General features: G+C 34.9%; 4 protein-coding genes, 1 non-coding gene and 1 pseudogene across 8 annotated transcripts in view; 3 read left to right on the top strand and 3 right to left on the bottom strand.

Annotated features, from left to right (window-relative positions):
• Window positions 1-1217: 1217 nt before the first annotated feature.
• LOC107626139 (ABC transporter C family member 4) overlaps window positions 1218-20707 on the bottom strand; it is a 151145-nt gene continuing 131655 nt past the window's right edge. The window contains exon 10 of the transcript XR_015904973.1: window positions 1218-1415. The gene's annotated coding sequence lies outside the window, so the exon portion shown is untranslated. The remainder of the gene's footprint in view (window positions 1416-20707) is intronic.
• On the top strand, window positions 1378-2573 carry LOC148575427 (uncharacterized). The gene has a single exon (XM_088504097.1). It carries the CDS (start codon window positions 1442-1444, stop codon window positions 2465-2467), a length of 1026 nt encoding a protein of 341 aa, XP_088360223.1. The 5' UTR covers window positions 1378-1441; the 3' UTR covers window positions 2468-2573.
• LOC148575426 (putative disease resistance RPP13-like protein 1) lies at window positions 3405-7978 on the top strand. Of its 2 annotated transcripts, none has more exons than XR_015904974.1 (3): window positions 3405-6881; window positions 6978-7041; window positions 7843-7978. XR_015904974.1 is itself a non-coding variant. In XM_088504095.1 (3 exons), the coding sequence occupies exon 1, from the start codon at window positions 3515-3517 to the stop codon at window positions 6875-6877; it is 3363 nt and encodes a 1120-aa protein (XP_088360221.1). In that variant the 5' UTR covers window positions 3405-3514; the 3' UTR covers window positions 6878-6881; window positions 7005-7041; window positions 7843-7978. The 2 variants fall into 2 exon arrangements, 1 of the variants encoding a protein (XP_088360221.1); XM_088504095.1 differs by having other exon boundaries at window positions 7005-7041.
• On the top strand, window positions 11727-16190 carry LOC107626150 (putative disease resistance RPP13-like protein 1). Of its 2 annotated transcripts, XR_015904971.1 has the most exons (3): window positions 11727-15391; window positions 15517-15661; window positions 15796-16190. XR_015904971.1 is itself a non-coding variant. In XM_021116489.2 (2 exons), exon 1 carries the CDS (start codon window positions 12030-12032, stop codon window positions 15384-15386), a length of 3357 nt encoding a protein of 1118 aa, XP_020972148.1. In that variant the 5' UTR covers window positions 11727-12029; the 3' UTR covers window positions 15387-15391; window positions 15796-16190. The 2 variants fall into 2 exon arrangements, 1 of the variants encoding a protein (XP_020972148.1); XM_021116489.2 differs by lacking the exon at window positions 15517-15661.
• On the bottom strand, window positions 16559-16643 carry TRNAM-CAU (transfer RNA methionine (anticodon CAU)). The gene is given in 2 exon segments: window positions 16559-16594; window positions 16606-16643. It is a non-coding gene; the product is annotated as a tRNA-Met (tRNA).
• Window positions 16925-18038, bottom strand: LOC107627948 (uncharacterized; annotated as a pseudogene). Its single transcript, XR_015905408.1, has 2 exons — window positions 17271-18038; window positions 16925-17209 (listed from the first exon to the last, which is right to left on the bottom strand). The product of XR_015905408.1 is annotated as an uncharacterized LOC107627948 (transcript).

The raw sequence follows: 20707 nt of genomic DNA, 5'->3' as shown, positions 1-20707 counted from the left end.
CTGTCGCACTATGGGATTTACAGCAAGAATTGAATAAATTCACGCTCCTTTATGGCAATCCTCCTATATTCATATATGAAAATGGTAAATCCCTTTCACTTTGGCATTTCTGATAGTTCTGTATTTTCGAACTAGAAATCATAGATGACCATTAGGTGCACATAGAAGGTTACTCACATACCTACTCAAGGATCAACAAATACGTTATGTTTCATCATCCTGATAAGTGAGCATCTTAAGTTCTATTGAAATGCATGCATTTTATAATACTGTATAGTTACTGATAAAGTTTCGGTTTGCAACTTTGCATTATCATGTGGATAGGTCAAAGAACACCAAGCAATGCATCATTACAAGATGAGTCAAGGGTCAAATACTTGCATGGATATATTGGTGCCACACTTGATGCCTTGAGGTATGGAAAGTGCATCTAGATTCTTCTATTTTTGTGCTTTTGAAATACTAGAGTTAACATTTTTTTCAGAACTGATTCATGGAAATTAAAAAATATTTTGCATTCGGATGGCTTTATAAAATACTAAAGTAAAAGCTCTTCCGTATTCAGAGGGCTTTATAAAGTAAGCCCCCCCCCCCCCCCCTCCCCCTTTTTCTTTTTTTAGATGTTTTATTAATTCAATGTATATCAAATAAAATTAGTGTCAAAAACTTTACCCTTCAACTTGGAATCTATTAATAAAACCATGTATACACTTCTTGTGTTCCCTAATTTTCTATTTCACTGCATTTTTTTTTCCCGCAGAAATGGATCAAATATAAAGGGATTTTTTGCCTGGTCTTTTTTAGATTTTTGAGTTATTGGATGGTTACAAAGTAAGCTATGGCTTATATTACGTTGATAGAAATGATCCAGAATTGAAGAGATATCCAAAACTCTCTGCAAAATGGTTTAATTTGTTCTTGAGAGGTAGAAGAAGCACTTCTATAGTTGGAGCTATGAAGCTTGTAAAGGATCCATCGCATATTTCTATTTGACACTTATTTGATGAGTATAGGTTGTTTAATTTTTTAGCACTGGAGCTTAATGTGGGAATGTATTGTAGAAGTAGAAACCTTTAGCATAATTTTTCATTTCTACATTCTATCACAAATGTTGTCAAATACTCATTAAAGCTGTCACAAAAAATATATATATGTTAGCTAGATCAAATCAAAATCAAATTCCTAATTCCTTTCATGAATAGAATTAATTATAAATCTTTTTCTTTTTTAGTTTAACTTAATTTTAGGGATTTTATGGTTAGAAATCTTTCTTTTATTTTAGGCTAGTATTTTCCCTTCTTTCCTATTTTCTAGTTATTTCTATTTCTGTAATTCCTCTATAAAGAGGTTGATTCTCTGTACATTTGATAATATAACTTATTCAAACACTTCAACTTGGTATCAGAGCAGGATCTCTGCACTGTGCCTCTGATTTATAGCTATGGCTGACAGTTCCTCAGTCATTAATCCTGAACAGAAGGAGAACACCACTCCTACTCCATCAGATTTCAAATCTGAGCAACGGGTTCTAGTTAGTGGTGACTCCCATTCAGTTCAGATCACCACATTTCGACTCAATGGGTCAAACTATCTTAGGTGGTCTCAATCAGTTCAGATGTATATCCGTGGAAGAGGGAAGATTGGATATCTCACCGGTAAGCGAAGCCAGCCTAACATCACTGACCCGCAATATAATGTGTGGGATACCGAAAATTCTATGGTGATGACATGGCTGGTGAACTCAATGGAGGAGGATATCAGCAGTAACTGCATGTACTATACCACTGCCAAAGAATTGTGGGATAGTGTCAAGGAGATGTACTTTGATCTTGGGAATAAATCCCAGATTTATGAACTTACTCTAAAAGCTAGAGAAATTCAACAAAGGAGTGACAATGTCACCAAATATTTCCACACATTGAAGCGGGTGTGGCAAGATCTTGACCACTTCAATAACTACAAGTGGAATTCAGCTGCTGATGCCAAACACCACCAACAAACAGTGGAAGAAGGGAGGATATTCCAGTTTCTTGCAGGCCTCAACGTGGAGCTAGATGAAGTTCGTGGCAGAATTATTGGAAGAGCAATCCTACCTTCAATTGGAGAAGTATTTGCTGAAGTTAGAAGAGAGGAAACTCGTAGAGCTGTGATGATGGGGAAAAGCAAGACTGAACAGACTTCTTTGGAGTGTAATGCACTCTTAGTGGCACCTGCTGCACTTAAAAGTTCATCAAATCAGAAGCACCACTCCAATCTTTGGTGTGACCACTGCAATAAACCTCGTCACACCCGAGAAACCTGCTGGAAGATTCATGGAAAACCAGCACATCTTAAAGGCAGCAAACCTGGTCCCAAAATACGCTCTACCCCAGTTGCTCATGAGGCTAAAAAATCATTATATGTTAGAATAATGTCATCCACATATACAATTAAGATGGCAGTTTTATTAGCTGCTGAATGTTTATAGAAAAGTGTATGGTCAGCTTAGCTTTGAGTATAACCAAGTCCCTTCACCACCATTCCAAGTCGTTCAAACCAGGCTCTTGGGGATTGTTTCAATCCATAGAGAGATTTCTTTAGTTTGCACACTTTATTCCTCCCTAGTTCAGCCTCAAATCCAGGTGGAAGTTTCATGAAAGGAATTAGGAATTAGGAATTTTTCATTTCTACATTATATCACAAATGTTGTTAAATACTCATTAAAGCTGTCACAATATATATATATATATATAATGATAAAATCAGAAGGATAATATTTAAAGTTGTCATTGGTCAGATAAGTTTATCATTGTTCTTTATCTTATAATTTACAAATTATTAGAAATGGAACCTCTTTTATACATACCATGTTTTCTTGTACCTTCACCAACGTTCTAAATCCTAAAAAGAAATATCATAAACCAGACAATTTAATAAAACATATTAAACTATCTACTAAAACTGTAAGATGATATTGAAACGTGCCTGTACTAATTAACTGTGAAGCAAAATGTGCTAACTTGGTAAAGTTGAAAATGATGAAGACTAATTTAATCGAAATCATTGAACCAGATGCCTCACTTCTAGTGGATTCACATTACATCTTGTCTGTTAACAAAAACAGAAAGGTGAAAAATTTTTTATGGTATAGAGAAGCGTGAATGGTAGGTGGGTTAATAAATAAATGTACAAGTGGATATTGTTAAACATTTTGCAGCTAAAGATCCGTTGTAGGGAGCATTTTAAAAATGGAAAAATGAAGACCAAAGGCATCTCACAGTAGCTTTGGAGAAAGAAAACAAGAAGCTTCACGTGAACTTTGTCATGAAGACCAAAGGCAAAAAGCATATGAAGTCAACATATATTATTATTGGTTAATTATAATAATCTCAGCATGCACCACATTACAGTAATACTTACACTGAACTGCTACCCCTTCCATAACCTCTGTGTTTGTGAGTGAATTCTGAGTTTGGAGTGCAAACAGAAACCGCTTCCTTTTCCTTCTCTTTCTTACTTTCTTGCTCTTGTGAACATGGCTGCTGAACTTGTTGGAGGAGCTTTTCTCTCTTCTTTTCTCAATGTTCTTTTTGACCGGCTGTCTGATCCTGAGATCATCAACATGATGAGAGGAAAGAAGGTTGACCAGAAGCTGCTTCAAAGGCTGAAGACCATTCTAAATGTGGTTGAAGTTGTGCTGAATGATGCTGAGAAGAAGCAGATCACTGACTCTGCTGTCAAAAGGTGGCTCGAAGATCTCCAAAATGCTGTCTATGATGCTGATGACTTGTTGGATGAAGTCGCTACCAAAGCTGCTACTCAGAAGGATCCACCAGGTAACTTCTTGTCTCGCTTTCTCAATTTGCAAGATAGGGAGATGGTTAGTAGGATTGAAGAAATCATTGCTAGACTAGAAGATATTGCAAAACACAAAGATATCCTTCGTCTGGAAAAGATTGCAGCCAAGAACATGTCTGGGAGGATTCCTTCAACCTCCTTGGTTAAAAATTCTGATATATTTGTTGGAAGGGACAGAGAGCGAGATACCATAGTGAAATTGTTGTTAGATGATGTTAACAATGGTGAACTATCTGTCATTCCCATTGTTGGCATGGGTGGGATAGGAAAAACTACTTTGGCTAAATTGGTTTACAACGATGACATGGTGCAGCAAACATTTAATGTGAAGGCATGGGTTTGTGTTGGTGAGGAGGAATTTGATGTTCTTAAGGTGACAAAGGCTCTGATAGAGAAAACTTGCAGTCGTTGTTACTCAAATGATTTAGATACAGCTCAAAATCATTTGAAGAATGGGCTAGCAGGGAAGAACTTCTTGGTTGTTCTGGATGATGTATGGAGCAGTAATCGTGAGCATTGGGAAAGTTTTCTAAATCCTTTTGAATGTGGAAGTGAGGTAGGCAAAATTCTTGTAACAACACGTCTTGATACAGTTGCTTCTGTGGTGAAAACTAAACATACTGAAGCTCACAATTTGAGTTTGTTGGATGAAGAACAATGCTGGTCAGTGTTTGCAAATCGAGCATGGGATCCTGCAGAATCCCGAGATCATTCAGCTTTCGAAGAAATTGGTAGAAAAATTGTTGAAAAATGTAAAGGATTACCTTTGGCAGCTCAAACACTTGGAGGGTTATTGAGAGGGAAAGATAATGAAAAGGATTGGAATGATGTTTTGAATAGTGAATTCTGGGAACTCTCTGAGGAGGATAGTGGGATTCTTCCTGCATTGAGAATCAGTTATTACCACCTCCCATCATATTTAAAACGCTGCTTTGTTTATTGTTGTTTGTATCCGAAGGACTTTGAATTTGATAGAGATGAATTGACATTATTGTGGATGGCAGAAGGTCTTTTGCTACAACCAAAGAGTGGAAACACTTTGGAAGAAATTGGTTATGAATATTTTGATGATTTGGTTTCGAGATCATTTTTTCAACATTCTAACTCTGCTAAAAATTCATTTGTAATGCACGATCTCATGCACGATTTAGCATCATTCTATGGTGGAAAGCTCTTTTCTCGTATCCTTGAACTCAAGAATGCAGCAAAGCATGATACCAAAACTCGCCACTTGTCATGTGCTCGTAAGAATGATAAGGATTCGCGTATGAAGATCAGAGAAGCATGCAATAGGTTAAAACATGTGAGGACATTGTTGCAATTCAATTTGCATAAAGTTTTTGGAATCCCAGTGGGAGGTGGAGTAACCGTTCCTTGTGACTTACTAGAACAATTGAAGTGCTTACGAGTTTTGTCGTTTAGTTTTCGTTCAGATGATGAAAACTTGATGCATGGTTCAATTGGAAAATTGATCCATTTGCGTTACTTGGATCTTTCATACACATCCATCGTGACTTTGCCCGAGTCTTTAAGTTGCTTGTACAATTTACAAACCTTGAAGTTGAGAAACTGTAGAAAACTTAAAAAGCTTCCTAGCAAGATGCAAAATCTTGTGAATTTGCGTCATCTTGATGTTTTTGACACTGGTTTGGAAGAGATGCCAAAAAAGATGAGCGAGTTAAAAGATTTGCAATTTTTAAGTTGCTATATTGCGGGCAAAAATGAAGAAAATGGGATTGGAGAATTGGGAGAGCTAGCAAATCTTCATGGATCATTTTGTCTTGAGAAATTAGAGAATGTCAAGAATAGTAGTGAAGCATCGAATGCCAGGATGGATGAAAAAATACACCTGAATGCTTTGGAGTTGTGGTGGTCATCATTTGAAGAAAGTGAGGTTTGTGATTCCCAAACTGAAAAAGATGTACTTGACAAATTACGTCCTCACAAGGACTTGGAGGAGCTATCCATCAGGGGTTACAGAGGTACGATGTTTCCGGATTGGGTAGGGCAGTCTTCGAACTTCAAGATTACTAAGTTGGAGCTGAGGAGATGCAGGAATTGTTGGATGCTTCCTTCACTTGGACAGTTACCTGCTCTAACGAGTTTGGAGATTTCACATTGTGATATGGTGAAGATGATTGGTGGGTCATTCTATAAGGGTGATGGAACTCATCACCGTCAGGAGACACCCTTCCGATCCCTTAAATATCTCTTCTTCTCTAATATGTGTTGCTGGGAGGAATGGGAGTTATATGAATGTGATGATGATGATGATGATGCACCATTTCCTCAACTTGAGACACTTAGGATATGGGATTGTCCTAAGTTAAGAGGGGATTTGCCCAATTTTCTTCCGGCTTTGAAAGAACTTTTCATTACTGGATGCAAGCAGCTTGGTTGTTATCTGCCAAGAGCTCCCATGATACGCGAATTAAGAATAGAATGCAAACAGGAAGCAAGAATGCGGGAGCTACCACTTTCTATGTTGGAGAAACTAGTAATTAATGGAGAGCAGCAGGTGGAGTATGTGTTTGAGGCCATGACCCACACCCAACCAACCTCTCTCATACAGCTAGACATCTCAGAGTGCTCATCAGCCATATCATTTCCAGGGGATTCTTTGCCCCCTTCATTGCAAGAGCTGTACATCACAGATTGCAAGAATGTAGAATTCCCAATGCAACACCAACAACATGAGCCACTAAGGAGTCTTACAATAGACAACAGCTGCGATTCACTTACATTCTTCGCATTGCCAGCGTTCCCAAATCTCTTGTTTCTGACAATTGAAAGATGTGAAAATTTGACATCTCTGGAGCTGTCACAGTCACAGTCCCTCCAACACTTATCAATTTCAGAGTGCCTTAAGCTGGAGAACATAATAAGGCTGCCTGCCTCTTTAAGGGAACTCAGAATCGATGACTGTCAGTTGTTGGGTGAAGGCATAGAGAGGAAGGACCCCCACATTTGGCCATCCATTTCCCACATCCCCTACATTAATGTTAATGGGACATGGATTCGGTATGACTCAACATCTTAAACAGGTAACTCTTTTGCTCTTTCTCTGTATCGCAAAGCCACTTCATCTTCTCCAACATCATATTCATTCTTACTTCTATTTTTCAATTTTAAATGAATAGCTTATTCACCATTCAAGTTGATGGCAGGAGACAGTTTCCATGAGGACTCAACATCTTAAAGCAGGTAAAGCATTGTTTTTTCTCATCTATATTTCATTCTAAACCTTACAAATCCTCATTCAACATGCTTTCTCACAATGACAAGTTGACAACCCCCATCACATTCATTCAGTTCTATATTATAATAAAGCAAAACAGTGCATCAAGCTAAAACCTCTTTAAACATGTTACTCCCAAAAGGCCAAAAGAATAACAAGGGAGTAATGGACTAACCACTATCTATTCATTATGATTCACATTCTGTGTTTTTAAATTTTTATTATTAGTTACAAAAATTACACGAAATTTCATTTCCAACTAGCAGTTGAACTTTCAGGTCTCCAGCATTTTATAGTTTTCATGAATGTCCTCAATTGTGTGTACTACTCATTTATGTATAACCACCACTATCTATGTTTTGGCAAATGCAGAGAGTCCATTTTCAAATGAAAGGGTAATCAATTTTTTCTTTTTTTCTTTTTTTCAATTTTATTACTGTGTAGCTATGTAGTATATTTCCTTTCCAATAAGTGAGCATCTTAAGTTTCTTGATGAACCAAGATAATTTAATTTTAGTGCATTAAGATTTGGTGCTATATAGTTACTGATTAAGATTTGGTTTCCATTATCATGTGGTCATGTCAAAGAATACCAAGCAATGACTCATTACAAGATGTGTCAAGGGTGAAATACTTGCATGCATGCATGTATACGTGCCACATTTGATACCTTCAGCTATGAAATTTTTGTTGATACTTGAGACACATGGTATATACTTCTTGTGTTTCCTAATTTTCTGTTTCATTCCTTTTTTTTTTCTTTTCAGGAATGGATCAAATATGAAGGGGTATTTATTTTGCATGGTCATTCTTAGATTTATTTGAGTTAACGGAGGATTACAAAGTAAGCTATGGCCAATGATAGAGATATCCCAAACTCTCAGCAAAATGGTACAATTGGTTCTTGAGAGGCAGAGAAGAAACATTTCTACGATTGGGGCTATTGTTGCAGAAGTTTGGAACAGGGGAATTGCATGCTTAAGTAGTTGCTGGGATGTATAGTTTCTAAGTTTGTGTGATGTTAGCTGTTAGTTTGACGAATCTTGATGGCAATGCCTAAGGGATTCGACCACACACTAGTCTTTATGTCTTTTATTTTGGGTCTTAATCGAAAAGTTTTATGTTATAATTTATAAACTTGTATTATGAACTCCTAAATCTTAACAGCATGGTACTCTTTTTCTTTGTTCGGGTTTTGCCAAGTGAGTTTTTGATAATTGATTTCTTTTTATTAGATGTATATATTTTAAATGGGTAAAGCAACAAATATTTGTGTAAATTACAAACCTTTTTATTCTTTGTATAGATCAGATTAATATAATCAAGGACCATTCACACTTGGTTTTCTCATAGTTGGTGGAAGATGGACCCCATGATCTGTTAAGCATCAACTTATCAGTTCACTACTTTTGGATTAAAACATAAAAATTATTAACTGTAATATAAACAAACAAAAATGAAAGATAAAAATTAAAAAGTAGTTTTATGTTGAAATTATTTATTTTAAAGGTAGCAGATGCATGCAATCTGACAAAACACTATAACTTGTTTGCAAACAACATACAAGGATTCACAACTTTCACTCTTTTAAACAATAATTTTGGCACCTCATTCTCACACATGTTTTGGCTGCACAGCATTGTTATAGTGCAAAATTTAAATAGTAAAATTTACAGTAGATGGCAACAAAGTTGAAAATAAAATCATATGCTTTGGGTGCAAATTGCATTCCATTCCCTAGCTGGATAGCTGCAACACTAACACAGGAGCCAAAATGATTAAAAGGTGTCACATATAATCACACATTCCATCCCCTTGAGAGCCATTAATGTAGGCAGCATTTAAGATCCATGCTACATTATGAGCCTCTTTGGCACAACTAATACAAACTCCAAAAGGGTCAAGTTTCATGCCTATCTCTGTGATATAATCTACACAGAAATTCAAACTCAAACAACACTAAAATGCACCAGAATTAAACTACACTTAAATGCATCAAAATTAAACTCCTAAAAAATTTAGATAAGAAAATCTACTTTTGTAATAAAGTCAAATTGTGGTTTTGTACATTTCCATCAAGTGTTTTGTATCTTTCTCAGGATGTAAATTTGGCCAAGCAATCCAGCAGATAGCTACTACCTTTTCCTTACCAGTTGATAGAAACTTTAGTTGAGTACAAACTATCACCAATATTTGGTTCAATTTGAAAGTCTAATAGACTAATAGTGGAACAAATCACCATGATTAATAGACTAATAGTAGAAGTAGAAGGAAACCCATAGTAGTTCCCCCAAAAAATTATAGATCATCAGCATGATTTTTGGTTAATGGGGAAATCAATAAAAAATTTGCTTAAACTCAAACCTTATTGTCAAACAAAGATGAAGTTTACCAATTACAAATGAACTTGAGTATCCGAATAATGGACACTGCAACAGTTGAGGCTTTAACTTTTAGCCATATTGTTTGACTTAACAGAAGGTTTAGAATAATGGATCTCTTACCAAGAAGCTAAGACAAATATACTTGAGTATGGTATTGTCCGCTTTGGGGCCTCACGGTTTTGCTTTTGACGATAGGGATGCTAGCCAAAGCCCCCCACACTCACTCATCAAAACACGTCATGCTAGAGAGAGGTATCCAAATTCTTATAAGGCATGCTTCGTTCCCCTCCCCAAACGATGTGGGCCTTACAGCTTATTTGCTGATGTCATTGTAAATGTTATTCTTTTGCAGTTTATATAGTTAATTAATGCAGAGAATATTTCATATGCCTTAGACAAATACATTAAAATCATACCAAGGTTGCTGTTATTGCAGATATCAATTAGAAGTGATGCTGCTATCAACATAAGCACCAGAGGCAGAGCCTTGCATATATAAGAAAACAAACCTCAATGGCAATGATGTAAACTAAATTTAGACCCCTAATGTGCGAAAAACTAATACTATAAATCTTTTGTGCACATTTTTTAGATAATTAAAATGATAATAGAGGAACTTTGAGTTTTATAATTAGTTATAAAACAACATATATAGTTCTTAAAATAAATATTATAAATTTTATAGTATATTATACTGATAATAATATCATAAAAACTAATACGATCAATCTATACTTTTTATATATATTGAATTAATTGTTTAAGTAGTATTTTTAACTCTTAAAATAAAGAATTGTATTATAATAAATTCGGGTAGTATAATAAAATCTAGTTCTATCAATCTATAATGTTTGTGTGTGTGTATATATATATATTCAAGTATTTGTTCAAGTATTAAAAAAAAGTTAATTTTTCCCCTATTGGTTTTGATAAATTCAAGTATTTTTGCAACAACTTCTCTTAATATCATTGAATATCAATTAACTTCACATCTTATGATTTTATCTTAAAAATTAAAAAATTTATAATGAAAATATAATATATAAATTATTTGATCTATAATACAAAGTATATAAGAATAGAATAATATTTTAATAAATAGAATTAATTAATGACAAATAAATAATGCGATAATTTTTTTCTTACAAAATAATCTAATAATAGTGATAGCAATATATTCAAACACATTAATAATTAATAGATATTAAACGTTCAAATTTTTTTTATTCTATAAAAAATATAAGTAAAAAGTTATCTAATTTAAAAAAGTCATGAAAACAAACAAAAATATATTTAGATTTTTTCTCTTTTTTTTTGTGAATTCTGAAATAGTCATATTCCACTGATTTTGTAGACACAAAATAAATAAGTACCATTTTCTATCTCATGATATGATCTTAAAAATACAATTATATACTTACAAGGTCCACCAAGTATAGCATGTAGTGTCTCTAAAGTCTAACGACAGTTTCTATCATAGGACCTTCTAAAGTTCTAAAATATTTTGACATACAAAATATAGCCAAGTTAATGGTTGTCAAACAAATCAATAAATACATTATCAATCAAATATTAATCCATATGATAATTTGTCCAAATTCAATACTAAATTATATCGAAAATATAAATACCAAGAAAATATTTAATTGTGATTAAATCTCTCACATGTTAAACTCAATTAGTTTCAACACAAAATATTATGTTTCATGTGAAATTTCTTTTATAAAATAACTAATATAGATATCATGCTAATAAATAAGATAGGAAATTAAATTTATTTTTTAATAATTATAAAAATTATACAATACTAAAATTTAATTATAAATATAAAATTTATTTACAGACTAAGATCTAAGAAAAAATTTTTTACTGTAAAATAATTTTTTTTTAAAATTTAATATCACACATATAATAATAGCTCTAATAAGTTAATATTGACATCAATTGATATAAATATATAATAGAACTTAACTATACAAAAATCTTAAGTTCTATATTTTCGAATTTATTAATACTCATAACTAAAAATATGATAAAAAAATAAAAAATATAAGTAATTATCAAACTCAAATTATTTTAATATTTTAATAATCGATAAAATTTGAATTAAAAGTAATTTTTTCTCTTCTTTAAATTTAAACTACCAGAACTAATTAACTGTGAAGCAAAAATTTTTTATGGTATAGAGAAGCGTGAATGGTAGGTGGGTTAATAAATAAATGTACAAGTGGATATTGTTAAACATTTTGCAGCTAAAGATCCGTTGTAGGGAGCATTTTAAAAATGGAAAAATGAAGACCAAAGGCATCTCACAGTAGCTTTGGAGAAAGAAAACAAGAAGCTTCACGTGAACTTTGTCATGAAGACCAAAGGCAAAAAGCATATGAAGTCAACATATATTATTATTGGTTAATTATAATAATCTCAGCATGCACCACATTACAGTAATACTTACACTGAACTGCTACCCCTTCCATAACCTCTGTGTTTGTGAGTGAATTCTGAGTTTGGAGTGCAAACAGAAACCGCTTCCTTTTCCTTCTCTTTCTTACTTTCTTGCTCTTGTGAACATGGCTGCTGAACTTGTTGGAGGAGCTTTTCTCTCTTCTTTTCTCAATGTTCTTTTTGACCGGCTGTCTGATCCTGAGATCATCAACATGATGAGAGGAAAGAAGGTTGACCAGAAGCTGCTTCAAAGGCTGAAGACCATTCTAAATGTGGTTGAAGCTGTGCTGAATGATGCTGAGAAGAAGCAGATCACTGACTCTGCTGTCAAGAGGTGGCTCGAAGATCTCCAAAATGCTGTCTATGATGCTGATGACTTGTTGGATGAAGTCGCTACCAAAGCTGCTACTCAGAAGGATCCACCAGGTAACTTCTTGTCTCGCTTTCTCAATTTGCAAGATAGGGAGATGGTTAGTAGGATTGAAGAAATCATTGCTAGACTAGAAGATATTGCAAAACACAAAGATATCCTTCGTCTGGAAAAGATTGCAGCCAAGAACATGTCTGGGAGGATTCCTTCAACCTCCTTGGTTAAAAAATCTGATATATTTGTTGGAAGGGACAGAGAGCGAGATACCATAGTGAAATTGTTGTTAGATGATGTTAACAATGGGGAACTGTCTGTCATTCCCATAGTTGGCATGGGTGGGATAGGAAAAACTACTTTGGCTAAATTGGTTTACAATGATGACATGGTGCAGCAAAGATTTAATGTGAAGGCATGGGTTTGTGTTGGTGAGGAGGAATTTGATGTTCTTAAGGTGACAAAGGCTCTGATAGAGAAAACTTGCAGCCCTTGTTACTCAAATGATTTAGATACAGCTCAAAATCATTTGAAGAATGGGCTAGCAGGGAAGAACTTCTTGGTTGTTCTGGATGATGTATGGAGCAGTAATCGTGAGCATTGGCAAAGTTTTCTAAATCCTTTTGAATGTGGAAGTGAGGTAGGCAAAATTCTTGTAACAACACGTCTTGATACAGTTGCTTCTGTGGTGAAATCTAAACATACTGAAGCTCACAATTTGAGTTTGTTGGATGAAGAACAATGCTGGTCAGTGTTTGCAAATCGAGCATGGGATCCTGCAGAATCCCGAGATCATTCAGCTTTAGAAGAAATTGGTAGAAAAATTGTTGAAAAATGTAAAGGATTACCTTTGGCAGCTAAAACACTTGGAGGGTTATTGAGAGGGAAAGATAATGAAAAGGATTGGAATGATGTTTTGAATAGTGAATTCTGGGAACTCTCTGAGGAGGATAGCGTGATTCTTCCTGCATTGGGAATCAGTTATTTCCACCTTCCTTCGTATTTAAAACGTTGCTTTGTTTATTGTTCTTTGTATCCGAAAGACTTTGAATTTAATAGAGATGAATTGACATTATTGTGGATGGCAGAAGGTCTTTTGATACAACCAAAGAGTGGAAACACTTTGGAAGAAATTGGTTGTGAATATTTTGATGATTTGGTTTCGAGATCATTTTTTCAACATTCCAACTCTGATGATAATACATTTGTGATGCACGACCTCATGCATGATTTAGCAACATTTTATGGTGGAAAGTTCTTTTCTAGAATCTTTGAACTCAAGAACACAGAAAAGCATGATACCAAATCTCACCACTTGTCATATGCTCTCAACATTTATAATGATTCGCTTATGAAGATCGCAGAAGTATGCCAAAGGTTAAAACATGCGAGGACATTGTTGCAAATTAATTCGGCTAAATATGGTAGATCGTTTACGAGAGTAACTGTTCCCTGTCACTTACTAGAACAATTGAAGTGCTTACGAGTTTTGTCACTTCAATATTTTTTAGCTGATGAAAACTTGTTGCATCGTTCAATTGGTGAATTGATCCATTTACGTTATTTGGATCTTTCATACACATCCATCGCGACGTTGCCCGAATCGTTAAGTTGCTTTTACAATTTACAAACCTTGAAGTTGAGAAACTGTGATCAACTAAAAAAGCTTCCGTCCAACATGCAAAATCTTGTGAATTTGCGTCATCTTGATATTTCCGGCTCTTTGTTGGTGGAAGAGATGCCAAAAAAGATGAGCAAATTAAAAGATTTGCAATTTTTAAGTAACTATATTGCAGGCAAACATGAAGAGAATGGGATTGGAGAATTGGGAGAGCTAACACATCTTCATGGGTCATTGCGGATTGAGAAACTAGAGAATGTTAAGAATAGTGGTGAAGCATCGAATGCAAGGATGGATGAAAAAATACACCTGAATGCTTTATATTTGAGTTGGACATCATTTGAAGAAAGTGAGGTTTGTGATTCCCACACTGAAAAAGATATACTTGAGAAATTACGTCCTCACAAAGACTTGAAGGAGCTATCCATCAGGCGTTACAGAGGTACCATGTTTCCGGATTGGGTAGGGCAGCCTTCGTACCACAAGATTACTAAGTTGGAGCTGAGGAGATGCAGGAATTGTTGGATGCTTCCTTCACTTGGACAGTTACCCGCTCTAACGAGATTGGAGATTTCAGGATTTGATATGGTGAAGAAGATTGGTGGTGAATTCTATAAGGGTGATGGAACTCATCAGCATCAGGAGACACCCTTCCGATCCCTTAAATCTCTGGAATTTTATAATATGGGTTGCTGGGAGGAATGGGAGTCATATGAATATGATGATGATGATGATGCACCATTTCCTCAACTTGAGGAGCTCCGTATTTATAACTGTCCTAAGTTAAGAGGAGATTTGCCCACTTTCCTTCCGTCTTTGGAGGAGCTTTGGATTGAAGCATGCGAGGAGCTTGGTTGTTATCTGCCAAGAGCTCCCATGATACGCGAATTAAGAATAGATGGCAAACAGGAAGCAAGAATGCGGGAGCTACCACTTTCCATGTTGGAGAAACTAGTAATTAATGGAGAGCAGCAGGTGGAGTATGTGTTTGAGGCCATGACCCACATCCAACCAACCTCTCTCAGTTATTTACAGATCTCAAACTGCTCAACAGCCATATCATTTCCAGGGGATTCTTTGCCCCCTTCATTGCAAGACCTGTACATCCACGATTGCAAGGATGTAGAATTCCCAATGCAACACCAACAACATCACTCGCTACGGAGATTAGAAATACACAACAGCTGTGATTCGCTTACATCCTTCGCATTCCCAGCCTTCCCAAATCTCAAGTATCTCACAATTGAAAGATGTGAAAATTTGACATCTCTGGAGGTGTCACAGTCACAGTCCCTCGAACTATTATGGATTGAAGAATGCCCTAAGCTGGAGAACATAATGAGGCTGCCTGCCTCTTTAGAGACTCTCATAATCAGAGAATGTGGGTTGTTGGGTGAAGGCATAGAGAGGAAGGACCCCCGCATTTGGCCATCCATTTCCCACATCCCCCGCATTCGACTTGATAGGAAACTGATTCTCAATGACTCAACATCTTAAAACAGGTAACTCTTTTTCTCTCTCTCTATATCCCAGACCCACTTCATCTTCTGCATATGTGCACCAACATCATCATATTCATTCTCCCTTAACAAAAATTTTACTTCTATTTCCAATTTTAAATTGATAGGTTATTCATCAACCCACATCCCTACTATTGTAACCAAAGTATTCCTGTCCCAAGAAACTCATTCCTCAACTTCTACCCTCAACTCATTTCTACTCACGTTCATACTCTTGTGAAGTAACAGATTTTTCGGCTCCAATTGGGAATTGTAAGCGGCTTTTCATTCTTTAATGTCTGTTGAATTTTGAAACTAATTATCATGTGATGACAAACACCGGATTGAATTTGCACCGAGTTAAATTGTTGACTTCTGCTTTTGATGTGTGTGTATTTGTGTTTCAGCAAAAAGAAATTTTGGATCAAGGAGACACATGGGCCAATTAGAATGCAGCAAGGAGTCTCCCAGTGATGAGGATACAGCAACAATGTAACATTAGAGCCTTCTAAGAAGAGGTAGAATTGTACCTCAAGCAGCATTCAAATTTGGAAACTATACAGTTGAAGGTTTGGAAGTAGCAAGAAAATTAGAAAGTGAGAGGGAAGAATATCATCATCCAAATAGTAAAATCAGAATGTGTTTACTGTGTATGGTGTTCACTTTTCTGTAAAAGAAAAAAGGCATGAGTGTTTGTATGTGAGTGAGAGCATCTAGCAAAAGCCTTAAGAGAGTCTGAGTGACTTGTAATCTTGACAATTTGTATTCTGAATTCATTTAGTGAAAATCCCACCATCTGTTCTAACTTTCATCTCTTCATTAGCATGTTTATTTACTGCATTTCATGAGTTCTCATAAAACTGTTATAACCTGTCATACTAATACTTTTCAGATTGTTTTGAAAATTTTCCTGTTGAAAATTGTGTGAATGTTCTGATAGGTTTATTAGTCGTGGTTGACCTTGTCTTATCTCTTTTCAATATGTGGGCTCGTTATGGTAAAAAATAGTTTATATGTCTATATAATTAATTTTTCTGTAGCAAAATCATATAACTATAGTGGCTATGAGATGAAGATAGTGATGTGGTTGATTGCCAAATTGAAAGAGATGTGCTTCACAAGTTACTTTTTCTTTTTAAGATTTCTTAAAGAGGGATAAAAATGGCATATTGGGGTGAGAGAGGCTCGAACTCTCGACCTCAGGATAACTCAGAAGCTATGAGACCTACGCGCTAGCCAACTGCGCCACCACCCCAGGATATATCTTTCAATGTGATATATATTTGATGAATTGAGCTTGGTGATCTGTAGTAGAACATTAAAAATTTAAAACCATAATTCCTTTGTAAATATGGGTGCAAGAGATAGAGAGACATACATAACAAATAAGATTTTGCCCTTTTATTAAAAATAAAAAACATTTCTACTTTCCTAATCCTAACATAATGACAGGTTTATTTAAAGTAAATTTATTTTGCTATTTTGAGGGGCATAAGTTTAATTTTCCTTTCTCGTGAACATTTTTATCCTCTTGAACTAGCGCGGCAGCAACACTTGCTCATCATTATCATCGAGGTCAATACTCTCCAGTGGCTGCAATTCTGATTCCATTTGGGCTATCATTCCTGCTTGCTCTCTGTCCCTTGGATACGTCCAATAAAGTGCTTTTGCCAATGCTGCAGCATTTCCTCTATCCGCTTTAACGGAGGACGAATCTCCATTTCTGATTTGTTTATATCCATAATGTCAACAATAGGAGGAGCGATTGACGCCAATATAGTTGAACGAGACTTCTCTGGGATTATCTCTGCAAGTATTGGACTGTTGATAATGTTAACTAAACATTTTTTGTATGTATGGTAAGAGTCATATGGGTACGTACTTGTTTGTTGCTGAACCATTCCAGCTCATGAAGAAACCCATGATGAAGAGAGCAAGGGCGTGCAAGAAGGGAGTGGATGGATCATAAGGCAATACCAACAGCAAGAGGAGCAGCTGAACCAACGCTTATCTGTGCCATTATTATTTTACCCCCAAACAGAGCTGCTACTGAAATAGCAATGATGAACATGGTCCAAAGCAACGCTGTTGTCTTGTGTGAAAATCCAATGAGTTCTAACCAAAGTGTGGCAAATGAGAACAATGCTGACCATGGAATTGACCCAGATACACCCTGTGCCACAATTACCCGAAAAGATGGGATTCTCATAACTGATTTTACTTCTTTCAGCATATCTTTCATTCTGGATAGTGTGGATCATTAGCAAAGAGGTGTACTAATACACCTGCTATGACACTGATAAGGGCAACAAGGTGGTATGCCAGTAAATGAAGTTGATGCTAGAATTACAGCCAAGGGTCCGCCAAGAATGCTTCCAATGTTTCCGGTTAATGAAAGCCACCCAAAAGCCATGCCACGGTTACTGTCATTTGTGCAGTCAGCAACCAGAGATTTAGTTGCCGGAAAAAAAATGGCAACTCCTATCCCATTTAAAGCTCTTGAAATTGCCACCTAGTAATAATTAAAATTAAATGGTGATCTTGGTGTGATATGTTGCAATAAGCAAATAAGCTCAGAGCAGCGGGATCTTCTTGAAAAGTTTTACCAACTTCTTTGTACACCGCTGGAAGCAGAGACGAGTCTGCGTTATCCATTATGTTAACCATGTTAATCATCACCAGTGTCACCGTTGCACTCTCCCATTTCATCTTCATCTTTTTCTATTTCCAACTAAGACCATAAGATATGAGAAACTCAAGGTTGACTTGGACTAGCTGTGAGAGATGAGCCACCACTTTGCTTGGTTTGCACAACACCATCATTTTACATATACTGCCATTGAAATTGTGATTTTCGTCCACATTTATAATGCTAGTAAGAAAGTCTTTAGCCCAAGAAGTAATACAATTACATGAAACCACCATTTGATTTTAAGCCTTCAAGTATGATTATTATAAGAATAAGGGTTAAGTATTTTTTTAGTCTCTAAAATTTGAGGCCAAAATCAAAATCGTTCCCTACCTTTTTTCGTTATTAAAATCATCCTCAACGTTACAAAACGTTATAAAATTGCCCAAAAAATATTGTTTTTGGACAAAAGGACGATTTTATAATGTTTTGTAACGTTGTGGATGATTTTAATAATGAAAAAGGTCGGAGACGATTTTGATTTTGGCCTCAGATCTTAGAGACGAAAAAAATACTTAACCCCTTTTTTTTATATTGATTATTTTTAGAATTTGAGACTTAATTCTTTCATAAAATGTTAGTGAAGATATGTATTTCAAATTTTAATTTTAAGCTTTTAACTATTTTATATTTTTTATTTACATGACATCGGTTTTACTGGTTCAACCAGTAATTTATCGGTTGAACCAATAAACTAATAAACCAGTAATTTGATTGGTTCGATTACCGGTTCGATTCTGACAAATATGCATAGATGCTTTGGGAAAAAATGATGATTGATGAATTGAGTGAAGATATTATCAAGATTCTACATGGATGGAAGGAAATAGGTGTGTAACCAGCAACCACTCGCAATTGAACAGATCGAGCAAGTTCAAATTGACGTAACATGAAACCTATTAATGCGAAAGCGCCGTGGAGAGCAACAAAAGTCCACAGACCACCTAATTGACACCAACGGGCACCAGCCCTTACTCTTTCTCAACTGAAAAATGAACTGAATGAGTAACCTACAAAGTGTGCATTCAGATTTGTTGATAGAACAAATAATTTGGATTGCTTAGCTGAGTCAATTAGTGAGATACATTATGCCATTTGATTTAGAATCAAGTTTTCTGTTTTGCTTTGTGATTTTATTATTAGTTACCAAAATGACATGTCACAGTTTTCTGTGTGAAGTAAGGGAGAATAATTTTGTTAATTTTTCATGTTTGGTTCCACAGTTGATATCTTGAGGAATGGAAAGGGCATCTAGATTCTTCTAGTTTTGTGCTCTTAATATACTCAGATTTTTTTTTTCAGTTCTGATTTATGGAAATTTAAAATATATTTCATACACAACATAAGCTAAAAGATATTTTGCATTTGGATGAATTAATAACATAACCCTCCTTCCCCCTCCCTTTTTTTCTCCTTTTCAGATTTTTTTCGATATAAAATAAATCAAATTTGGTAAACTATTAATAAGACCAAGTATAAGCATCTTGTGTTTTCTAATTTCCCATTTCATCCCCCCCAAAAAAACCCACACAGACAAAAAAAATGGATCAAATATATTTAAAGGGGTACTTTGCTTGGTCCTCCTTAGATTTATTTGAGTTATTAGATAAAGTAATCTTATTAAGCTATGGCCTATACTATGTTGACAGAAATGACCCTGAACTAAAGAGTTCCAAAACTATATACAAAATTGTTTAATTGATTCCTGAGAGGTAGAAAAAGCACCATATAGTTGGAGCTATTGATCTTGTAAAGATCCATCTCATATTTCTGTTGGACACCTATTTGATAAGTCGGTTTTATAACTTTTTTTGCATCAGAGATTAAAGTGGGAATGTATTGCAGTAGAAGAAAAAATGAGTATGGAATAATTTTTCATTTTCTGTTGTTAAAAACTAATTAAAGGGAAAAGATAATGTCTAAGGCTGACATTGGTCAAGTAAAAAATTTATCATTATATGTACTTTTATGAGTATGGACTTTTCACATAAATTTTTATGCAATTTATTAATATATATGTTAATAAATTACTAAGTAGCATGTATGATCCTTCTCTTTTCTTAGTTAATAGCAAAATATCACAAAAAAGTTGGATTTAATTTATGTCCACATGTAAGTTGACACAGATATTTAATCATGTGTTGTTCTATTAATAGAAGTGATTATATTTACACCCATTACTTGAAAAGACATTCAAAAGATGACAAGGATGAATTTAATTAAATAATAATGCAAATAAATTTACACTTACTTTAGATAAGAAAATCTACTTCTGTAATAGAGTTAAAAACATGTTTTTGTACATTTCCATCTAGTGCTTTGTATCTTTATCTGAAGGTAAATTTGGCCAAGCAATCTAGCAGATAACTACTACCTTTTCCTTACCCTTTGTGTTTGTGAAAAGCCTGAGTTTGAGTACAAACTCAAAAAGAACTTTATGAATAACCTATAAATTGTGTATTCACCTTTGCTTCAGGTTATTAATAATACGTTATGTTTTTTTTGTAAAAACTATGGACAAGATTACTTAAGAAAACCCAATGGCAAATAGAAGCTATAAAATTTATCACTTGATCAATCTAAATTATAAGCAAGCAGTACAAACAGGCTGCATAATTGAGTATGGTTTT

This window comes from Arachis ipaensis, chromosome B2, assembly GCF_059453495.1.
Source record: "Arachis ipaensis isolate K30076 ecotype BB chromosome B2, ASM5945349v1, whole genome shotgun sequence".
Taxonomy (NCBI): Eukaryota; Viridiplantae; Streptophyta; class Magnoliopsida; order Fabales; family Fabaceae; genus Arachis; species Arachis ipaensis.
This window is presented reverse-complemented; position numbering and strand designations above follow the sequence as displayed.